The 23,758-nt window shown below is 43.5% G+C and overlaps 1 protein-coding gene across 1 annotated transcript; it reads left to right on the forward strand.

Annotated features, from left to right (window-relative positions):
* The first annotated feature begins 13 nt into the window (after positions 1–13).
* On the forward strand, positions 14–23,184 carry Snup (snurportin-1). Its single transcript, XM_077660263.1, has 7 exons — positions 14–357; positions 419–560; positions 6,709–6,813; positions 9,358–9,454; positions 11,438–11,535; positions 13,776–13,943; positions 22,124–23,184. The coding sequence occupies exons 1-7, from the start codon at positions 200–202 to the stop codon at positions 22,388–22,390; spliced, it is 1,035 nt and encodes a 344-aa protein (XP_077516389.1). The 5' UTR covers positions 14–199; the 3' UTR covers positions 22,391–23,184.
* Positions 23,185–23,758: the final 574 nt, after the last annotated feature.

Below are 23,758 nucleotides of genomic sequence, written 5' to 3' on the forward strand. Positions count from 1 at the left end.
TCAGATGTGCTCAGTGAGAGGGGGTCTATGCATATGTTCAACGTGATGGCGGCTCCCATGTTCGAAGCTTTTGAGGATTTTGCGTTCACACACGTTATGTCGCGCAAATAGGTTGAGTAGTAAGTGCTCGTTGAGTTAATCCAGCCGCTCTGTTTTCCGTATTCAGTCGAAACCTTTTACGCTGTGCCTGTCGAGAATTATGGAAGGCCTTCTAAATAGCCTGTCAACAGGTTTACGAGTCACTCTCGACGAAAGCAGCGCAGTTACTCCTCATCCTAGGTTTTCCTTGTACAAATCGAAGTACAGCGCGTCATCGCAAGAGGGGCGAAGGCGCCAGTTTTTCGAGGACCAGAAGAAGTGAGTTCGATGCATGGGCTTCTGCGTCTAAATGCTCACCTTGGTCGTTCGTTATCGGCAGGAAACGATGCGACTTCATCCAACATGCTCGTCGGCTGGCGATTGGGGCTGAGGATTCATGCGCCTCCAAAAACGATGATGAAAAAATGGACTGCAGCGTCTCCCGACCTCGAGTCAGCACACCAAGGATCTACAAAAACAGGGTATGTGTTGTGTTGCTCTCAGTAGTTTCTTGTAACCACAGCTTTTATACCCTTGCACTATCTTTGCACAATACTCTTTCAGAATTCATAGAAGAGCTTAGTTTGTGCTTAATTAGCTCTTTCCTGTTTGGTTCAGGTACTTGGAAGTAACTTGCGGTGCGCTTTGATAGCAGTACCTGCTGTATGAAAGGCGAAGGCTCCTTAACGCGACAGAGCTCGTGTCGCAGAAAAGCCGGTGTCGTCGGCGTCTTTGGCCGTGAGAGAAAAATGGCGCATCTCGTTGGACACCTGAACCGCGCCGTTTACGCCGCGGTACGGGTGTCCAGCAAGAATTGAGACAAGCGTTATTTCCTTTCCTTAAAACCAATTTTCATTTCAACTTCCTTCCCTTACGGCCCGGTTCGGGTGCCCACCGAGCTATGCGAGACAGGCGTCCTCTCCTTAAATTGTCCAACGGGCCACGCGTCGCGCCGAACGGGCGTTGGCGTTCCGTGGATTCCTTGGCAGCGCTGCAACACGCTGTCGCATCTCACTCTTAAATACGAAGCTTAAGCGTCCTCCAAATTTTTGCTAACTGTTGAAGAGTCCAGCTCTGATATTGTAGGCCCACTCCGCTGTTCACTGTTTTAAAATTTACGCCATAGACGCTTGAGTTGTTTCCAGACAGTGCTAAGGGAACGGGACAAGTGCTGCTCACAAATATGTGAGTGGTAAGTGATGGGAAAAGTAACAAGGTGGTTTTACGATTGTAATTCTCGCAAAAATGGGCGCTGTACCCTGTTTGCAGATACAGAAGTGTACCAAATACAGTGTTAATTTCGCCTGAATACGGAAAAAAAAAAACGGTGACTGCTTCTTTCTGGCTGGCACATAGCTTGCGTGGCAATGCTTCAGTATTGAAGTTGACATGCTTATAAACAGCTGCCTTGCTAACAAGACTTGTTGCTGTTTTGATGCGCAGAACTTACCATGTGACATAAAATAGCGCAACATCAGACAAGGACAAGAAAGAACACACACGAGCGCTAACTTGCAACAGTTTATTGCTGAATAGAGCCTGTAGATATATATGACATGGCGATACATTGCGCAAGTCAATTGCAGACAGTCAATTGTTAGTGGCTTCTGAGGTAATCTAATTCCTTATGAGATAGCCCAACAGAGGGTTTCGCTATGCAGTTATCACCTAAGCTATCTATTATTTCTGCTTCGATTATTTCTCACCTGAGTTTGCAAGTGTTTCTGGCAATGACCGTGCATGCTTGAAAAAGAGGTTTACACTTGGATTCACATTTTTTGCAGTGCGCATCTAAAGAACCACCTTTCTTTTCTTTAACATTGTAACGATGTTCACGAAGGCGCTCGTTTAAGCACCTTCCACTTTGACCTACATACTTCTTTCCTCATGTCAATGGTATGTTGTCAATAAACCAGTTGTAAGTTCAGCGCCGTGTCTGTGCACTTGTCACGTCCTTTGTCCCCTGCGCTGCTGAAAAAACCATGTCACAGCAACTTGCCCAAGCTTCCACAGTATCACCCTTTAAGGGTCCTGAAATAGCTTTTGCTAAAACTTTTGTTTACTTTACTAATAAAGCGCGATTCACTTCATTACTTAAAGGGACTCTGAAACGCCTTCCGAGGAGAGCACATTAACTCACTTAATCACTGCACTGTGTCGCCATGAAAACCAGAACCAAATAACACTCTTTTACATGCAGCAGACAACCCACAATCACGCGTCAAAGTTGGTGAGCCCTTCCCGGCGACTTTATCATGCTCGCACCCTCCTCCGTCCCCCGCATCTGCGTAGACAAGGGGAGAGGTGGCCATTGGTTAGATTCTTTCAGACGTCACTCAGCTACCATGGCCACGGCCAATAAGCCGCTTAGCTCCGGCGGGTCGGGAAGCTCCGCTCCCAGAGGGGGGTCGGCGGAGGAGCGCCCACCTTCCAGCGTGCAAAAAGTGACGAGAGGAGAGGGAAAGGCGCGAAGACGCTGAAATTGAAATTTTAACTACAGATAACTCAACTTCTACAAAGTGCATTTAAAGAATCCTTGCTGGACACTTTTCGTGAAGCGGAGTGCTTCAATATCCCATGCATGCCGCAATTTTATTAGAGCCCCCTTCACAGCCCCTTTAAAGGGACACTGAGGAGAACCCTATCAAAATTTTTTTTTTGTTAGCAATATCTGATAGTTCGGCATTTCATGGCTTTGTTGTCGCTTGTCCGGGAGCGAAATATGCATTTATTTCAAAGAAATTTGGATTCGAAGTTGAAAAATTTTTTCCCGCCGCTCCGATTCAAACTCGAGAACTCTTATGACGACACGGAGAACTCTTATGACGACACAGAACGGAGTGACGTGAAACGTGACCCACCCAAGCGCAGTTGCACGGCGGCAAAGGAAAGGTACATAGCTTTCACAGAAACTATACAGGTTTCATAGAAGCTTCATAAATGAAGAAAAATTCATTCCGGTCTGGGGTTCGAACCTGGGACCACCTATTTGGGGCAGTCACTCTACCAACTGAGCTTGGGGGGCTCCCCTAAAACATTGTACTAACACCGTTCCCGCCTCGAGTTGTTGATCAGTGCAGCGTCGCCCCTGCCATCTGCTCTTCCTGGTTAGCTCAGTTGTTAGAGTGACTGACTGGACAGACGGTGGTCCTAGGTTCGAGCCCAGGATCTGGGCGAATTTTTCCTCAACTGCGAAGCTTCTGTGAAACCTGTACAGTTTTCCCTTGTAGCTGTACAGCTGCACTTGGGTGCATGCTAAGGAGTAATGGCCCTCTTATTACAAATTTACTCCACCTTGGGGGATTCCTTTTCATTGAAAAAAACATGAACGAACCAGCAGAAATTGTTGCAGAAGGTGACAGGAATATTTTAAGAGCATTAGCTCTTACTCATCACGTTTCGAGATTTTCGTGGGGTCTGCTACCACCCTGGGATCACAGTGCCATCTTTGGCAGCAACTACTCATCATGTTTCGAGATTTCGTAGGGTCTCCTACCGATGGATGGATGAGATGGATGAAACGTAGGAGTGTCCCCTTTGAAACGGGGCAGTGGTTGTTGCCACTATGCTCAGTTTTTTTTTCCTTTATTTTTTTTTACTCTGCTGTAAGTTGTTAGTACAATTCGCCATTTCCTTTAAAAAAAAACGTCTTCCTACACTTTAAAACTCATGTCACCTCTCTGTTTTTGTGCCACCAATCCTCCAATCGCTTTTTGCTAATTTTTACCGCAGATTTATTTACATGACTATTGTTATCTATAAACTCTAAAGCCTCAGGAAGAGTGACTGTGCCTGCATCGACATCGGGATGGATACCATTGCATTTTAGGATGAGGTGTTCTATTGTTTCTACAGATTTACCACACACAGCACACGTGTCATCTTCTCCGTTAAATTTTTTTCTGTAGCTGCGCGTTCTAAGACACCCTGACCAAGCTTCCAATAGGAGGGCACTGCCTCTTGAGTTATCATAAAACATTTCCTTCCTGATCTGCCTTTTCGAGCATCGATATAGTTCTACACTATGCTTCTTTTCCATTGAATCTATCCAATTTTTACCTTCGACGTTTTAAACCTGTTGTTTAATGCTCTTTCTTTCTCCTTCCTCGTCTCTGGCAAACTTACTGGCCAGCTTTTTAGTTCGTTTCTGTCACTGTGTGTCAACGCTCTTTCTGTACAGGTATTTAAATACCTTAGCTGCCCACCTGTTATCATCCAGTTTCCTCAGGCGTTCTTCGTATAGTACTTTACTCTGAGCTTCCCGTGCTTCGAACGTTGCCCAGCCCATATCCCCCTGTACTGCCTCGTTTGTGGTTTTCCCGTGGGCACCTAGTGCTAATCTTCCGACCGTTCTCTGATTTACTTCCAATCGCGACTGAACTTCAGCCCTTAAGCATATAACCGCATTCCCGAAAGTAAGGCCCACCATTTTTCCTTTCCAAATACCTCTGAAGACCTCATACCTGTTGTACCCCCACAATGCCCTACGTTTCATTATCCCGGTATCTCTTCGCCCTTTTGCTATGAGAGACTGTTCGTGCTTTTCCGTGTACATATGCCCGTTGTTTACCCATACCCCGAGATATTTGTATTCGGCCACTCGGGGTATTTCATGGCCTTGTATTGTAAGCTCCTGATCAGTTGTGCCGTTGAAAACCATCACACTTGACTTAGTTGCGCTAAAACTGAAACCTAGACTGTCTCCTTCGTCTCGACAGCAATTCACCAAAGTTTGCAAATCTTCCTGGCTATCTGCTAACAGTACAATATCGTCCGCATATATTAAACCCGGTAGTCGTTGCTCAACAACCTTTCCGCCTAATGTGTATGACAGATCATAACCTGGATTGCTTCCTTGTAGCCTTCTTTCCATACTTATCATATAAAGCATGAACAGCAACGGTGATAGAGGACAACCTTGCCTTAATCCTTTGTGTATCTGGACAGTTGTACACTTCATTCCTTCCCATGTTATTTCAACTTCATTTTCTCGATATATTTCTTGTAGAAAATTAATTACCTCATGACTGACACCTTCACCTTTTAATATGTTCCACAGGAGTTCCCTGTTCACGTTGTCGTATGCACCGCTTATGTCCAAAAAGGCTAAATACAGAGGTCTGTTTTCCGCCTTAGCTATTTCTATGTACTGGGTAAGCACGAACAGGCAATCATCTAAGCGCCTACCACTTCTGAAACCGTTCTGAAGTTCTCCGAGTATTCTATTGCTTTCTACCCATGACTGCATTTTTATTTTCACCGCCTGCATCGCCAGCCTGTATGTAACTGATGTTATCGTAATCGGTTAGAAGAATTTTATGTTCGTCTTATTGCCTTTTCCTTTATAAATCAAATTCATTTTACTTTGTTTCCAGCTGTGCGGAATTTGCTGATACGTTATGACTGCCTCCAATACTTTTATCAGCGTTTCCTTGCCTCTTGGGCTAAGCTGAGATCTACCATTCTGAGATCACAGCGCCATCCGTGGTAGCAACTAGAAAACAGCACAACTTGCATTGAGACTTGTAGCGCCATCTACAATAGCATTGTAGAAACAACCACCTTTCAATGATGACGACCCGGTCCAATATGGTAGATAGAGGTGGAACCGGTGGAACTATGTGAGTATGACGTCAGGGGACAAAATGGCGGCATAGTTCCGGTTTCTTGAATCCAAGATGGCAGCCATTAAAATTGGTTGTGCCCTCCCATCTCTTTACCCCCTCACCAAAAAATATCCTATAACAGGTAGGAAAACTGCCCCTTACTGGACCGCTACATATGTATACATTCGTTCCACTATATATATATATACTCCGACAACAAGGGACATCCATTCGGGGACAGTTGTGTACCGAATTTGGTAGGGAAATAAAACCCTATGGGTTTTGGTATAGAAATAAAACTATAATTAAATAATAGGTAAACATTGTATACATGGAATTACTAATTGAAGCGTTACCACATCGCACTGCAAGCCAAATTCTAGGCCCACCTTGACCCCCCAAACGAAGCAGATTTCATTTGGGACGTATCTTGAGGGTGTGTAACTCGACAGCGGGTAGACGTGCATCGTAGTTTCTCTAAGAGATAGCGCTAGGCGGCGTGCATGCACACGTAGCCGAGCATGGTGGCAATCCACCCCGTTCCAAAGGGTATTACATTCTGTTTCTCGAGACGAGCGGTGCGTTCTTCTTCGTCTAGTAAACCAAACAGCTAACGCTCGTTACTTCAACGTCTTCCAGACGGTGGCGGCCTTTTTTTTTAAATTCATTCTTGCATGTTTAGCAGGACTGTTAGCAATGCGACACTGATAATTGAGATGGTAGCAGTATCAATTAAACAAGGCAGTTTTGCATTTGAGTTTTTAAAGATGCAACAACTCTCTCTTAAGTTACAGTGCAGTGCATTCTGTAAAGCTTGACTTTGGAAACCAAAATAATTTGGGGCAAATGCATCTCCAATTTTAGTAAAAGTGTGTGTCTTAAAACGTATAATTTGGGTGTGGGTCGTCTGCTTTGCAACTAATTGCAGGCCTTCAGATCCAGAAAGTGATTTCCCTTCACTGTTTTACAGTTTTTGTTACCAAGTCTGTTCATTAACCGTCTTCTTCCTCTATCTTCGTTCCAGCTGATGCTGTCGGAATGGCTGGTGGATGTGCCAGAAGACTTTGCAGAAAATTGGATTATGGTTCCCTGTCCAGTTGCCAAGCGCTGCCTTGTTGTTTCATCTAAGGTCTGTCTTTTGCAGTTGGGTGCTAAAATCAATTCATTTGCAGAAAAAATAGTGGGTTGTATAAAACCACTGCACATGAAAGTCTGGTTAAACAGAACCGTAACTTTCTTGAAAAACACAGAACCTTGAAATTTATGGGGGTGGCTTTTATTGGTATACCTCAGATATATTTATTAATTTATTTATTCAACCCACAGGACCCAAGACATTAAGAGAGAGAATGGTTACAAATGATAAAATAATTAAACAAATGCAGTGAATGGTACAAATCAAAATAGTTTTCATCCTCCTTTTTTTCAATGTTAGCTAGTGTGGTTCAAAAATGCTAGTTATCACTTATGTCGACAATTTCTTTGGGAAGGTGGTTCCATTCATGTGATGCACGAAGCAAGAAAGATTGAGATGTAGATATGGTATTAAATTTTTTAGGTCCAACTTTGTGACGATGGTCAATGCGGGGTGACTCGTACCTGGGGAAGTATTGAGGACATTGCATAGCATGGGATGATGGCACTTCCAAGGCAATTCCAAGGCACTTCCATGGCACTTCCAAGGCAATTTCCAAAACACTGTTAATGTGGATGCATGATGATGGAACGTTTTTAGGTAGCAAGGCGAACACTGTGCACATGCCGGTTAGTTTGGTCACCGTGATATAGTGTGAAGCGGTGTGTGGTGTGCGTTGTGAAATATTACTTTATCGCGAATTTGCGATGAAGCTAAGTTTTAGTCAGTGCAATGACATGCGCAGAGCAGGTGTTGATTGCAGATGATGTTTGCTCATTTAAGATACTTGTGATGCTAGTATACAGAATTGATACTCTAGATGGTGATGAATGACCACTGCCCCTCCCAATAATAGTTCAAGTAAACCCTTGGCCACAGGAATAAATTATTCCTGAATGTCTTGGGTGGAAGCAGAGAAAGAATGCACTTACTGCACTGGTTGAGTGCTGCATGTGAATGTTGGTGCCACTTCATTACTGTATGAAGCAAAGCATGATGGTGTGTTTGGATGCACTGTCTGTTTGGAGCATCAACAATTTGTACTCCCTGTTGTGTAAGAAATTGCACTTTGGCCACACAGCGTTAACCATTAATCCTTCCTGACTTCAGAGAACAGCCATTCTGTTTTATATCAGGTGGTACCTGCCTCTCCTTCTGGCATTAGCAGTGTCAAAGCTTGAAGTTTTTGCTCGCTTTTCTTGCTGGGCATGCAGTTACAAATTTTAAAGGTTGTTTTCATGTATTTCTTCTAGCCCTCAGGGGGAAGCACAAAGTTGACTAAAACTGAAGTGCTGTGCCAATTATGGCAATGTTTCCAGCACTTGTACTTGTATAATTTGCTCATGCAAGACCAGTGACTAAAGAAACAGTTGTTTTGAGTTGCGCACTTTCTTTGTCAGAAGTCTCCACTCAAGCTAGAAGTAGAAGTGAGGTGGTGTTTCATTGAGAGACATGTTGCAAACACCCTCGCCTCCACATATACCACATAAGTGCATCTGTATGGCGTCAGATTATCACTGGAGGACCAGCAGACAAAGGGCGCGCAAGACTATGATTCAGTGTTCGTTTCAACAAGTTTATGTGTACAACAATGAGTCTCCTCTTTATGTTTGAAGCTAACAAAATGCACTTCTTGGCAGGTCCGCAAAATTATTTGGAGTTGGCAGTATTCATTTAGGTGTACCTATGACATATTCGTGCCCATATTTTTCACATAAATTGTATGATGAAATTTGTTTTATTCCATGGTGTGTGCTGTGTTGACATTCTCTTGGTCTGCGTAAAAAACTAATACTATATACAAACCTTTATGCTGAGAAGCAAGTCCAGTCGGGTGATTAGAATTGCGGTGCCATCTGTGGGGAAAAGTTGAATATACTGCTGTACTTATGTTGCTTGTGCTGCCTGTTCAAGTATTTCCTAGTTTATGGAGGCACCAAAGTCATCAGTTCATATAGCAGAACTCTAGCAGGACACAGGCAAGCAAAAACACCGTATGTATTTAGAAACAAACCAGGCTTTAAAATGCAGCCTCTGTGTAATATCTGACATCAGACAAGGTATGGTCTAATGTGTGAGAATTATTGGAAGTTGTTTGGCTGAATGTGGAAGTCTGCATGCATTTAGCCTGAAATGAAGTGTGTTTATTTTTTAGTGTTAAGCCGCTTACTCAAGGCTTGAAAAATGTGTGAAGTTATCGGACAAGAGTTGTCTTCATTTTAAATTAGGGTGAAAAGCTTTGGACCTGCATGGTAGATAATTCTGGGTGAAATTTGCCTGCAGTGAACTTTTGTGTTTATTGTTATTCTTAATGACGGACACGTTCAGTCCAGCTTTTTTTACTCGATGCGGGAATGGTTCCCTCTGAGGCATGCTGTTACTTTTATCACTACTTTGCGTCACTGTCCTGATGTTCCCTTCGACTGTCTCCGAGTTGAAAATGCAACATTCCTGGTACAGCTACCACCTTGCATGGTTAATTTATGTGCTTGTAGCACTGTTCTTACATAACCTTTCTTTCATTTTTTCTGCTTTAAGGGATCTACAAGAGCTTATGGGAGGAATGGCTACCGTATGGCCAATTTTCTTTCCCCTTTACCGGGAGGAGGCAAAGCTGCAGATGGGAAATACTCAGGTTAGTGTGACCTATGTGTTCTTAACTTTTTGTCTCTTAGTGAGCTTTTTCTGAGAAAAACATCACAATCACCCGTCGACAGAACTTCTGCACTGCATTTTTGTTCATGCTATGGCCTGTAGTAAAGTCTGTTATTTTAGCATATTTCCAAAGAGTCATTAAAGGAACCATGTTCACAGTTGTCTAGTAATGTTAAAATTTAGCATTACATTGTGTTCCAGAGCTAAATTACATCAAGATGTAAAGTCTGAAGATTTGCACGCACCTACTCCATTATATTTATGATCTGCGAATTTGTTGTTATCCTTATCACTGCTTTGAATTCATGGAGTGTAATCAATGTGGTTCCCTTTCCTTAGTTACTGTTCTTACAACATTATTTGCAGCTTCATGTGCTGCGAAAGCATATACAGCCAGATATCCTCAGTGCAGGATTTGCTAACTGCATGGAAAAATGTTCAGTAGTGGAAGAAGCACACAGCTCATTATTATGCAACTAAATGCCAGTGCGGGCAATGGTGGTGCTGATGCAACACACTTCTGCACCCCCCTCTGGTAGTTGCATGGTGCTTAGTAGTCCCATTAAATTTGTGCTTGTGGTTGGTGTCACTGAATGGCTTTATTTTCCAGATACTGTATGCAAGTGTATTGCTGACGTTGCTGTATGCACATAAGCCTGATTACTGTAAATGACTTATTTCTTGTGGGCTCAATACTTCACACATTCGGGTAAAGGCATAGTTGAACTTAATTTCACACACTAAATTTTGCAAGCATTGGCTGCAGAACTCTTCTATGCTCCGTTTTCACCGTAGGTGCACAAGCTTTTGTACGCTTCAAGGAGAAGGGTATGGCTCAGCATTCACTTTTGAGGTACCAGCTGTGGCAGAAAACACTAACACCTGCTGAATTCCACAGCCACACCCAAAACCTAACCATCTTTTTCTTCATAAACTTGGTTTGTTCATGCAGAGAATACGAAATTGGACTCTGAGAAGTCGCCAAAAACTATGACAGCTTTTATGCTCATCACTGGTTTTCGTAGCTTTCCTGGACGCAAAGGCTCAAATTAAAGAGATATCTCTTTTTTTCCAATTATCAGCAATTATTTTTCCCAAATGATCTGCGGAACCATTTTTCACGAATGGCACGTGATTTCCAAAAATAATGCGGAAATCAGGTCATTGCAAAAATTAAGTCGTTTACAGTGTTTTGTTTCATACCACAATCACTTGTCCATTGCATGCGGGTTTTTGTACAAATGGATTGACACTCTGCTTATAGCAGCGTACATACTGTCAGGCCAGAATGATATGCAGACAATGCCTATGAACAAAATGCAATAGTTTGGCTTTATACTTTCTACTGCGGTATACATGAGTGTAGTCAGATGCATCGGCCGATCCTCATGACCCTGCTAGTGTGACAAAGCAGGGACTGGTAGTTGAAAGGGGATAATCCCTTCCCTCTATGGTCGGGGATAGACCTTTCTCTCCATTGTGACGCCGCTCCCTGCATTGTCACGCTAGCAGGGTCATGAGAATCGGCTGTCGTCATTGGCTAGAAGGGGGTTTTTTTCACGGGAAGAAGCCGCTGAGTTCTTGAGTTGTATCCAACTATAGCGTGATTCATGGTTGTGTGTAATAGAGCTAGCGAAATATATATTTTCAAACCAGTTGCGGACTAATGTCTTGCTGCATAGTAGGAAAGTACCGTATGTGCGTGTTCATGTTTCAGTTCGGCCTGATAGTACAGCCTTGGTCAAAAGCCTTCAGGCCACATGGTTTGCTCTTTAGGCACATGGTGCAGCACTTATGACACTCTTAAGGACCGAAAGATGACGAGGATTCTTTTCAGCCTGCAGAGGTTCAAACTCCAGGGGTGCCATAAATGGCCCCCATTATATGTACAGCTGAAAACCACCTGAAGAGTTGACCTAGGCCTTTTATGGTCTCTACAGGAAGCTGTTTTCATTTCTTCCAGATTTTTGCCTGCTGGACTGCGTTGTCTCGGATGTGCACCGGACGTACTACGTCCTTGATGTGATGTGTTGGAAGTCACACCCGGTCTTTGACAGTGAGGTATGTGTTTTCTTAAAGCCATGGCGCTGTGCTAGGTGCTTCATTTTATCACTACTATGTACATAGGCCTCATTCCCTTCCTATCTAAATTATTAACCGTTCAGTGCTTTTCGGCATTATGAGAGTTGATTTCAGTGCTTCATATCACTTATCTGCATATTGTAGCAGTCATGAAAAATTGCATTTGTCATGTTGCCTTTGGTGTTTTTAGACCATCAGGGCTTCTATTAGTGCTTTTCCTTGGAAGTTTGTTTAGACGTGTGCAGTGTCAAGTGAACAAAGAGCAGCTTTAACCAGCTTGATTCTGACTGTGACCATGCAGCGGAGGGCACTTCTTGTGTATCTGCACCGTCAGGTTTAAGGGTTTTCTTCTGTTCATTAACATACCACCACCACCACCACCATCATCATCTCTACATATGAAATGAACGGCAGCGCAACAAGGACACTAACAAGAAAGAGACACCACATGCGCACTTGTTGCGCCGCCGTTCATTTCATCATACACCAACTCGCCCCTCAGGCCGTTACTGTGAAGTACCACATATCATAATCATCAGCCCTGGCTACGTCAGTGTCCACTAAAGCATGTCCCAATGATCTCTACTTATTCCTGTCTTATTCCAGCCACGGCCATGCGATCCCAGCTAATTTCCTCATCTCATATGCTGACCTAACCGGATGTGTTTCCATTCCATGGGAATCTATTGGCATGTAGAGAGATGTAATTTTGTCAGACAGATCGATCCCGGCCGCGGCGGTCGAATTTCGATGGAGGCGAAATTCTAGAGGCCCGTGTACTGTGCGATGTCAGTGCACGTTAAAGAACCCCAGGTAGTCGAAATTTCCGGAGCCCTTCACTACAGTTTCTCTCATAGCCTGAGTCGCTTTGGGATGTTAAGCCCCCATAAACCAAACCAATTTTGTCAGATATTCGCTTATCCTGAAGATGCTGCCTAGTGGGCAAAAATACAAATATGATAGGAAACTGTTGCTCAGTTTGGTCCTCCTGTTGTGTTCTTTTGAAAAAATAAGAGACGCCGACCAGTGAAAAAAGGTTCGTTCTTGACGTTTCGGCTTCCACACGGAAGCCTTGTTCACAATTGTGAACAAGGTGGAAGCCGAAACGTCAAGAATGAACCTTTTTTCACTGGTCGGCGTCTCTTATTTTTTCAAATGTACGCTCCCGGCCAGACGGGATTCCGTCACACGCTCAACTGTTGTGTTCTTGTCTTATCTCATATTATACATAGCTTAATATGTGCGCACTTGGCTACTGTGTCTTGAAATTATCCTTCATTGTGAATTAATGCAGACTAAAACATTGTACAACTTTTGAAATGCTTTGTTTGTGACATTCCTGCCTGCTTAAAGAGTAACTGAAAATTTATACTGTGGTGGAAGGCCACTAATTTTTTTTTGAGCTGGCGATGCTGCTCTAACATTTTTATCTGAGCAATACCTTGTTCTTGACAATACGCACTGTGGTGCTGCAGTGGCTTTGATGTGTGAATGCTGTTCTCAAGTCTGGGGGATCGAATCCTGCCTGCGGCGACCACATTTCAATGGAGGCGAAATGCAAAAGCGCCTGTGTGCTGTGTGATGTCAGTGTACGTTAAAAAACCCCATGTGGTATACATTAATCTGGAACCCTCCACCACGGCATCTCTCTTACCGTAGCGGTGGCCTAGTGGTTTGTGCATCCGCCTCTTATGTAGGAGGTGCAGGGTTCGAGCCCCAGTGCTGTGAAGTACTTACTGATGATGCAGTGGATACAAACATTTCCCCTGGCCTGCTGCTCGGCTCCTCTGGAGTAAAATGCTTGGGTAATGGCTCGTTGACCTTATCTTGAGTGCCATGGCACTATTTGGCCAAGCAACTCTTGTGCTATTAAAATTCATCATCATCGTCCAGCATTCCAAATAGCTCGTGTGTCATTTTGGGATGCTGAACCCTTTATAGCACTGTTCTTAGTTGCATGAACAGCTACAGCCATCCTTTACTATGATGGTCATGAAGTACATTTGGGCTGACTTATGTTTTTGTAATCACTCTATTACTATATTAAGGCCATTTTGGGGGCATTTCTTTGCATCTTTTTTTTTTTTGGCATCATCACTATAGTACCTGTACTTCCCTTTTGCTGAAGACTGTTGCTTTCCTTCTGTTGTATCAGCCAAACAGCATGTGACATAATGACAATGCTATTTTAAGCTGAGACTGTCTGACTGAAATTACAGGCTGATTTTCGGTTCTACTGGCTTGCTGAGAAACTTGGTGAGGTACCCGAACTCCAGCAGTGCAGCGACAGCGATATGCGTTACCGATTCGTGACACTGCCACGATATCCGTGCACAGCTGAGGCCATTTCTTCTGTCATGGGCTCACCACTGCCTTTCAAGGATGAGGTATGGCATAAAGTTAGGTTTTTTAGAGGCGTCTTTCCACATGCACTAAATGCTTGGCTTAAAACTTTCATGTGCTGTTCTGTTTGTGCTACTTTACTTAACATACAAATTGCAGTCTCTTCAGCTCATATTCATCATGACTGATCAGCGGATCGCCTACTATCTCCCATGAATGTGTCACGACCCACCAGTGAGCCACCACTTGCAGCTTCTTTCTTGGATCACTGAGAGATGCTGTAACTGGCCTTGTATTTGAGCTTGGCATGGGCAGTTTTCTATTTCTTGATTAACCTGATTAGACACGCTACCAGTGACCCACTCAGCATCATTAGCCACTAGAACAGTGGCGTACCTTGTGTGTTCCTCACATAAAACGAATGGCCTTTATTGTAATCTTTAAATTTGTAGGCATTGCTGCATTGCACCTGTATTCTGCTGGGTAGCATTCGCCAGGCAGCTAAGCACCCGTGGCACATCTTCAATTATTCAACCAAGTTTAAAAACACTGAATTGCATAAATTTTTAGGCTTTCTTTAAACGATAGTTTGGCTAATATTGTGTACTGTGCATATAATTATCTGCTGTTCACTCCTTACTGATCTGCATTCAGGTTCTACAGTCAAACCTCGATTTGACGAACACGGATATTATGAATTATTGCCTATATCAAACTCCTCGTAAATATTTTTGCAAATGCAATTTCTGCTTTATGTATCAAACGCGGTTGGCCATGAATCGGATATATCGAACTCCCCAGCGCCAAACTGTGCCCGTTTGGATGTCAGGCGGCAGGCTTCGTCACATTGCACAAGTGACAGGTGGTGATGCGGCAAGCATTTGCACCAAGGTTTGCACTTTTATCTAGCACTCGCCTTCTTAAGAATAGAAGCTTGTTGTCGAATTCACACAGATTCTTTTTGGCTCGATGATTTCATTACTCCAGGTCATATTACAGTTCACCTTTCTTATTACTGAAAGCAAAATTTTTTAATTAATCATAAACAAACACAGCTTATGTTGTGGAATTTCTGAAACACTTACTAGCGTGACTGGATTATAAGCTTAATGAAACATGCGTCTTTTAACAAATAAATAGGCCTGTGTGAACAGTGGTTTTTTGGATTGAAGCAAATATTTTGAATACATCTCGCTCACAAAACAGTTTGAACGGCGCAATAGGCACCCTCAAAACATGTATTTTTCTAACATGCAAGGCCATTACAGGAAAAAAAACTGTGGTGCCACGCAATCTTTAAGAGGAAAGGCGATAGCATTAGAGCATCGTCTTTGATTTGAGCACACTGTGACGTGTCCTTTCTCAACCGAGAGCAGCTTGCGACTGGACTGCCACTCATGCTGCTGCGCTGCCATTGTTTATACAACATTTCCTGCCAAAATCCGGTCTAGTCTGGATTCTTCCGCCATCCGAGATTTTGGGGTCCGAAATTTTGGTGGTCGGCCAACTTGAGTCTCATTTCGGAATCGAAATTTCCTGGCATCCAAAGGAAGGGTTTTGGTGCGATGGCAGCTCTAATGGTATCACGTTAAAACTATGAGTGCATCGAAGCTTTGTCACGCTGATTGAACACATTGTCGATTTTCTGAAAAAATGGGAATGGGAAATTGGGGAGTGCACCTCCACGAGGAACCAGCAAATTTGTGGTGTGTGAGACCTCCAGCTGCTTTTAATAGGTGACTAGATGGGTGCATACTAGGTGTACACACTGTGCTTCTGCATGCCCAGCTCCAGATCGCATCAGGCATCTGAAGGGGTAACCATCTCGATGTGCCTCGTGCTAGCTCCCTTTTGTGCTCTTTTCGTAGCGCTTGATTAGTGAATTTCACGTGGAGAAGAGCAGCTGCGGAAGCTCTAGTCAGCTCAGACTTATCCCGCAGAAGTGACGCAGGCCGTGCATCCTCCTCTTGATGTATGCCGCCATGCAGTTTCGCCGCGTACGCACCGCGGGCAGCATGGGCGCGTAGCATACATCTCGCAGGTACAGACACAGGTACAGCGCCTATTTGCATGTGCTGTCATGTGCATGCGCATACCGGCTCCAGCATACGTGTGGTCGCGCAGGCACTTGGTGCGTAAGCCTAGGAAGTGTCAATGGAGCCGGGGCTTTGGCTGTGGGCGCACCATTCTGCTGTCCCGCAGGAGGTACGCTAAACTGAAACCACACAATGCAAGCGTTCCAGCAACGCTGTTCGCTTAAGGCGAGTACTATGAGATCGCATCATTTAGATCGAATCGATTATTATTCGACCGAATATTCGAAAGTGTCGAATACTTGCACATGCCTACATATCATTGACGTGGTACTGCACTGGAGGAATGCCCTCCACTGTTATGTACTGTCAGCCAGAAAAGTAAGTGGACCACGGCCCCGATGGTAGGAGCGGCTACGGGTGCTAGTCATGTTTGACAAATTTTTACAGCAGCGTTCGGTTGCATTGTTGCTGACAGTCATGACGAAGGTGAGTGTGCATCACCAGTAGTTGAACACATGGCACTGTCAAGTAGTAGCAGAGCAGGCGGACGACATCAAATTGCTGCAGTGTAAAGGAACGAAGCCCTATTTTGTATTACGTTACTGATTTGTATTCCCCCCATGTTAAAAATTAGTGCTATGTTTCTTTCTTGACTCCTGACATGCAAACTCGCCTTCTCATCAGCTAAAAGCATAACTGCAGAGCACGTATCTGAGTTTGTCCTTTTAACCTATGCGTAACAAAGTCTTACACTTACAATTAAAAATGCACAGTGTTATGGATTGGCGCCAGACAGTGAACTTCGTAGGTGATTTTATCTGTGAACACTCCTGCAAACTTTCTTTTTGACAGCGTTAGCTTTTACTCATGACGTTCTGAAATTTTTCGGGGTCTGCTACCACCTTGAGATCACAGCGCCATCTGTGGCAGCAACTACTCATCATGTTTCGAGTTTTCGTGTTGTCTGCTACCGATGGTTGGATGGAAGGTAGGAGCGTTCTCTTTGAAACGGGGTGATGGCAGTTGCCACGATGGTCGGCTTTTTTTTCGTTTATTTTTGCTTAACTGTTTTGTAAGTTATTAAAATTCGCCATTTTCTTTAAATACGTCTTCCTACACCTTTAACCTTATGTCACCTCTCTGCCTTATGTCACCTCTCTGCTTTTCAGCCACCAATCTTCCAATCACTTTTTGCTGATCTCCACCGCAGATTTATTTACATGAATATTGTTATCTCTAAACCCTAGGGTTCTCAGGAAAAGTGACTGTGCCTGCATCGACATCGGGATGGATACCATCACATTTTAGTATGAGGTGTTCTATTGTTTCTACAGATTCACCACACACAGCACATGTGTCATCTTCGTCGTTAAATTTCTTTTTATAGCTGTGCATTCTAAGACACCCTGACCTAGCTTCAAAGACTAGGGCACTGCCTCTTGAGTTATCATAAAACGCTTTTTTCCTGATCTGCTGTTTCCAGTATCGATATAGTTCTACACTATGCTTCTTTTCCATTGAATTTATTCAATTTTTACCTTCTGCATTTTTAACCTGTCATTTAATGCTCTCTCTTTCTCCGGTCTCGTGTCTGGCATACTTACTGGTTAGCTTCCTAGTTCTTTCCCGCCATTGTGAGTCAACGCTCTTTCTGTATAGGTATTTAAATACCTTAGCTGCCCACCTTTTATCGTCCAGTTTCCTCAGGCGTTCTTCATATACAGTCGTACCCCGCTACAACGAAATTCACGGGGTGTGCGAAAAATTTCGTTGAAGTGGAAATTTCGATGTGGCGAAATCAGTGCAAAAACACTGTCAGGTTAGGCAACATAGTCCCAAAACATCATCAGGATTGTTGACAGCGTGCTCTGTGAGATGCCGAAGTCCGCTGCAACATCTCCCTTTTTCCTGCTGCTGGATGCGGCGCTGACAATTCGTGCCTTTTCTTCAAGAGAAAGGAACTTCCGCTTCCTAGACAAAGTCGCCATGCTCATGTCGATTGCAGCGCACAAGCACAAGTGAAAAAAACTAAAGCAAACACGCTGCTGCTGTTGCCAGGCTACTGCGTCCTGTGGCAACGGATTGGTTGCGGCTCTGGCTTGGAAGAAAACGGGAGCTTGCACCCGCCCCTTGTCGCAAGGCAGCCAGCTCGATTGTCATCTCCAGCAAGCAATGGAAGTCTTCATGTGTGTTTGAATGAGTGGATCAATTGGTTCTAGCGAAAGTTTAGTGAAACAAAGCAGCATGGACCTACGGAAGTACACAGATGTGCGGCGATATGCTTGTTTTATTGTAAAATAGATTTTTAAACCCAGCTTCGCATAGCAAAAATTTCGTTGAAGCGGAAACGCGGCCCAAAAATGGTTTGTTGTGATGGGAAATTTGTTCCATTACTTTCTGTGGCGAGCTGACGGGGAATTGTAAATATTTAATTGAAGCGAAAATTTCGTTATAGCAGGGTTCGACTGTAGCATTTTACTCTGAGCTTCCCGTGCTTCGAATGATGCCCAGCCCATATCCCCCTGTACTGCCTCGTTTATGGTTTTTCCATGTGCACCTAGTGCTAATCCTCCAACACCTCTCTGATTTACTTCTAATCTCAACTGAATTTCTGCCCTTAAGCACAGAACCGCATTCCCTAAAGTAAACCCTGGAACCATTATTCCTTTCCAAATACCTCTCAGTACTTCATACCTGTTGTACCCCCACAGTGCCCTGTATTTTATTATCCCGGCATCTCTTCGTCCTTTTGCTATGAGAGCCTGCTCATGCTTTTCCATGTACATCTGCCCTTCGTTTACCCATACCCCGAGATATTTGTATTCGGCCACTCGGGGTACTTCATGGCCTTGTATTGTAAGCTCCTGATCAGTGGTGCCATTGAAAACCATCACACCTGACTTAGTTGCGCTAAAACTGAAACCTAGACTCTCTCCTTCGTCTCCACAGCAATTCACCAAAGTTTGCAAATCTTCCTGGCTATCTGCTAACAGTACAATATCGTCCGCATACATTAAACCCGGTAGTCGTTGCTCAACAACCTTTCCTCCTAATGTGTATGACAGATCATAACCTGGATTGCTTCCTTGTAGCCTTCTTTCCATACTTATCATATAAAGCATGAACAGCAACGGTGATAGAGGACAACCTTGCCTTAATCCTTTGTGTATCTGGACAGTTGTCGTTCCTTCCCATGTTATTTCAACTTCATTTTCTCGATATATTTCTTGTAGAAAATTAATTACTTCATGACTGACACCTTCACCTTTTAATATGTTCCACAGGAGTTCCCTGTTCACTTTGTCGTATGCACCGCTTATGTCCAAGAAGGCTAAATACAGAGGTCTGTTTTCCGCCTTAGCTATTTCTATGCACTGGGTAAGCACGAACAGGCAATCATCTAAGCGCCTACCACTTCTTAAACCGTTCTGAAGTTCTCCGAGTATTCTATTACTTTCTACCCATGACTGCATTTTTAATCTTAGCCCCTGCATCGCCAGCCTGTATATAACTGATGTTATCGTAAACGGGCGGAAGGATATTATGTTCGTCTTATCGCCTTTTCCTTTATAAATCAAATTCATTTTACTCTGTCTCCAGCTATGCGGAATTTGCTTATTTGTTATGACTGCCTCCAATGCTTTTATCAGCGTTTCCTTGCCTCTTGGGTCAAGTTCGTTAATTAACTTGATTGGAATTTGGTCTATCCTTGCGGACGTGCATTTTGGATTATTTGCTTCTGCCTTTTTGCAGTTAAGATTGGTCAGTTCTAAGCTGTTTTCTATTGTGCTATCCTGTGTTACTCCCTCACTTCGGGCGATAACCCTATCGTCTTTTTTAAGTCACTCAGCTAAACTAACCGCAAGGGTGGCCAAGTGGTTGAGCATCCGCCTCGCATGCGGGAGGTGCGGGGTTCGATCCTCAGTGCCGCCGGGCACCCACCGGTGATACAATGGCTACAAGGTTTCCCTTGGCCTGGTGTTCTGCTTATTTAGGGTGAAATGCTTGGGAAATGGGCCTTAGACCCCACCTTGAGCAGTCGAAAACACCTTGTGTCATGGCGTTCATTGGCCATAGATGCCTTTGCGCCATAAAAGTACATCATCATCACTCAGCTATAACTGACGCAATGTAGACCACAGCCTCATCTCCCTCTAAACATTTTCCCTCAGCATCGTGAATCTGTTCCTGCTTTCTGTGATTCGCTTTACCCAGCCAGCTTATATGGTTCCAGAATTTTCTTCACCCCCCTTTAGTTCCATCGCGAACTTCAGCCAGCCAGCGATCAGAGGACTATTTTATTTTAGCCTGGACGAGGACCTGCACTTGTTTCTTTTGTCAATAAGATTCTCATTTTTGGCCTATTTGCTCTTCAGATAGCTGCGCCCTCTTTGCTTCTCTGTGTTCCTGTGATGCCAACCGTCGTTCGCTGGCCTCCCTAATTTCTTTATTCCACCAACTTCGTGGCTTCCTCTTTCTTCTCCAGTGGTTTACTCTTTTAACTTCTTTTATTTTTGTACTAATGAGATAGTTCTGATCATAATCCCACTTTTCCATGGGATGTTTCTCTATTGCTTCCTCTATGCCGGCCGCTATTTGCGCTATCTGTTCGCCATTTAATTTTGCGTATTCTTTTTGACTTCCCTGCATTTCTCTTTTGAGAAGGGCTTCCAACTGTATACTAATACCCTTATGATCACTTTCGAGGCTGTACTTCCCCTCTTCATCTATTTCCATTATTGTGAGCTTGCTATACATCCCCTGCGACATTAAGCAGTAGTCAATGGTCGTTTGCCTGTCACGGGATTCCCACGTGATTTTTCCCTCACACTTAGTTTCTCTATTTACAATAACTAGGTCGTGTCGCTTACAGAAGTCTAGCATCAACTTCCCGTTACAATCTGTGTATCCATCCAGATCCTCGATGTGGCCATTCATGTCACCCAGCAGAATAATATCGGCGCCTTCTCCAAACTGCTTTATATCGTCATTGAGACACTTATCTAGATCCTTGTTCTCTTGCCTGCATGTGTCCCCTGTCCCTAAATAAACTGCTCCTAGCCATGTCCTTTTACTGGCAATTGTACTTGATACCCAGAGATCTTGCATGTCGACCTTATTCTTTGCCAATTCGTTCCTTGATGTATCAGCATACCTACTCCTCCCCCTTCCTCTCCTTTGTTGCTCTGTTGCTCCCTTCCCAGACGTAGCTATCAATAAACGATGGGTCTTCTAGATCCCTGAGATGTATCTCGCATAGTTCGTATACACCTGCATATACACCTACTTCTTCGTCCTTTAACTGCTGTTCTATTTCTAACCACTTCGCTCTCTTTCTACCGCCTTGCATGTTTATGTACCTGAGCCTGGTGTTAAATTTCTTTTTCGTAGTTTTCTTCCTGACATCAGAGCACCTGACATCATAGCGCCATCAGTGGCAGCAACTAGAAAACAGCATTTCGCATTGAGACCTGTAGCGCCACCTACGATAGCATTCTAGAAACAACCACCTGCTGCGTGCCAATGATGATGTCACGATGATGATGATGATGACGACCATTAAAATTGGTTTCCTCCTCTTTTTTATGCCTATACTCTTAGGATTTCTTTTCAATAGTCTGTATCCCAGTGATGGTTGTACTATTGTGTGAACTGTTTGCAACAGGCAATCGTTCGTCTTTTGACTTTGCCTGCTTTAAGCAGATAGCAAGAGTGCCGTACCTTTTAATGCTGACTGTAAAATTACCAGTTTGATTGCAACCAGCTAGAAACAAATTGTTGATAATGAGCAAAGGATTTTATATTATGGCTTCTCAATGTATTATTAATTGTACACCTTTTTCTTTGGAATGATGAAGGATAGTGTCTCTAGATTACATTTTGCATATTTTGCAGTGTGCATTATGTGTGACTTGTTCAAAAGCAATGGTTGATAAACGTGAAGTATTTGAGTAAATTAAATTTTTTTTCATAGAAATCCCATCTGACTGGGAATCTAGTGTTAAAAGTAATACTCATTACAATAACTTGTGCATGCCTAGAAATGTGTCCTGAATGCTGGCTGATTGCAAACACAGGGTGGGGAAAACAACTTAATTTAGGTTGAGTTTAACATAACTGTTGCATAATGTTCAGGTATGTCGTGTTGGTTCTTCAACCAAATGTCCATTCATTTGTTTCTTTCACAGCTGGATGGCTTGCTCTTTTATCACAAGAGTGGTCATTACTTTGAGGGCGTCTCGCCGTTAGTTATCTGGCTCAAGCCATACATGGTGCCCGAGATCCTTGGCATCACTGTTAGCGAGCACTACCTTCAGGAGCAGCCACCCAAGCACAAGACTGGGCTCAAAGAGAAGCTGGAAGCAAATAGATCTCGCACAAGAGGCAAACTGAAGGAAGCAAATCCAAGCGCCATGGACTGTGGAGCTGCAACAACCCCGGCAATGGAAACATGATCTCTAGTCACATCATTTTGAGGGCCACCATGTTGTATGTCGCTTGGTTTGCACTTGACATCATTGAGTGTGGTCAGGTGGAGCATAAAACGAAGAATTCTGTACTGAGCGGCATGCTGCTTCAGCATTACACATTATATCAGCAATGGTGATATGGCTGTAACTCTAATATCATTGATCATTTATCATGCACTAAAGTTAATATGCAGAATGTGCCATGCTCGTCTAGGGCATCGAGGTGGTACAGCAAGAAAGTGAAATTTGGCAGTTGCTACGGGATTTTAGGTGTTGTGAAAAAAATTTAAAATTGGTTTTTGAGGAAAGGAAAAGGGTGCAGTAATTGTCTCGCATCTCAGCAGTATTTGCAAACATGCATGGTAGCCACAACAAGATATTTTTTTTTACACTGTAACACTCACATGCTCTTCAGCAGGAAGTCACATTCTGTATATGCAAATTACAGTGTGTGTAGTCCACTAAATTAAGCTGCGTAGTCTGGTCCTGTTCATGTGTAGCAGCTGCCAATTAATTGTATCAAAATAATGACACTACCATCATATTCTGGCTGCAGCATGCTCGTTTCATTTGCCTGCATCCTTGATGTATGAATTTCATCTGATTTAGTAGCGTCACTTTTACCAAAGCAAGTACTAGATGTGATAGACTGGCATTTGAGTCATTGAAGTCATGAATTGAATGATGCATGCTGTCTTGAACTCATCTGTATATACAACAGTTTTGCAACATTTTATCGTGCCATTGGTATTACCAGAATAAACAAGAGTACATTGTTATTCTTTGCAAGTTGTTTTTTCCTATCCTTTTCCCTGTGATAGATGTAGAATGAGCCTGTTGAACAGAACCTCGACAGTAAATTGCTTGGTTCTGAAAAGAATTTTGAACTGTTTGTTGTACCAAGCTTTATCAGTGAAACCACAGTGGAACATGTGTTCAGTGGTCTGTGGTATAGGGGCGGTACATGTAGCATATACCAGGTGTTTGCGGGAAGCCCGCCACGAATTTTTAAAAGCAAGGTTTTTGAGTTAGAAGCTTTTTGTGGCATAGTGATGCCACGGTTGGTGGACTTCAAGGAATAGGCGAATCATGCTAACCAGTGAAGTGATTTACTAAGTTCTAATAGTTAACTGTTTAACTATTACTGATAGGTAACTTGTAGCCGGCCTGTTAGTAATAGGCATGACAGTTTTTAGAACTTCGAAAACGTGATTATCCTCGCCCTCGTGGCATGTAGCTCAACGGATTTAGGCCATTTCTCGTGCCATCCGAAAACCGCGCGCCTTCTGGTATCGCAAAGTGACGTCCATTCAATATCAAGACTCCGTGACACACGTGCCACATGACATTAAA

This window comes from Amblyomma americanum, chromosome 3 (genome assembly GCF_052857255.1).
Source record: "Amblyomma americanum isolate KBUSLIRL-KWMA chromosome 3, ASM5285725v1, whole genome shotgun sequence".
NCBI classification, from domain to species: Eukaryota; Metazoa; Arthropoda; class Arachnida; order Ixodida; family Ixodidae; genus Amblyomma; species Amblyomma americanum.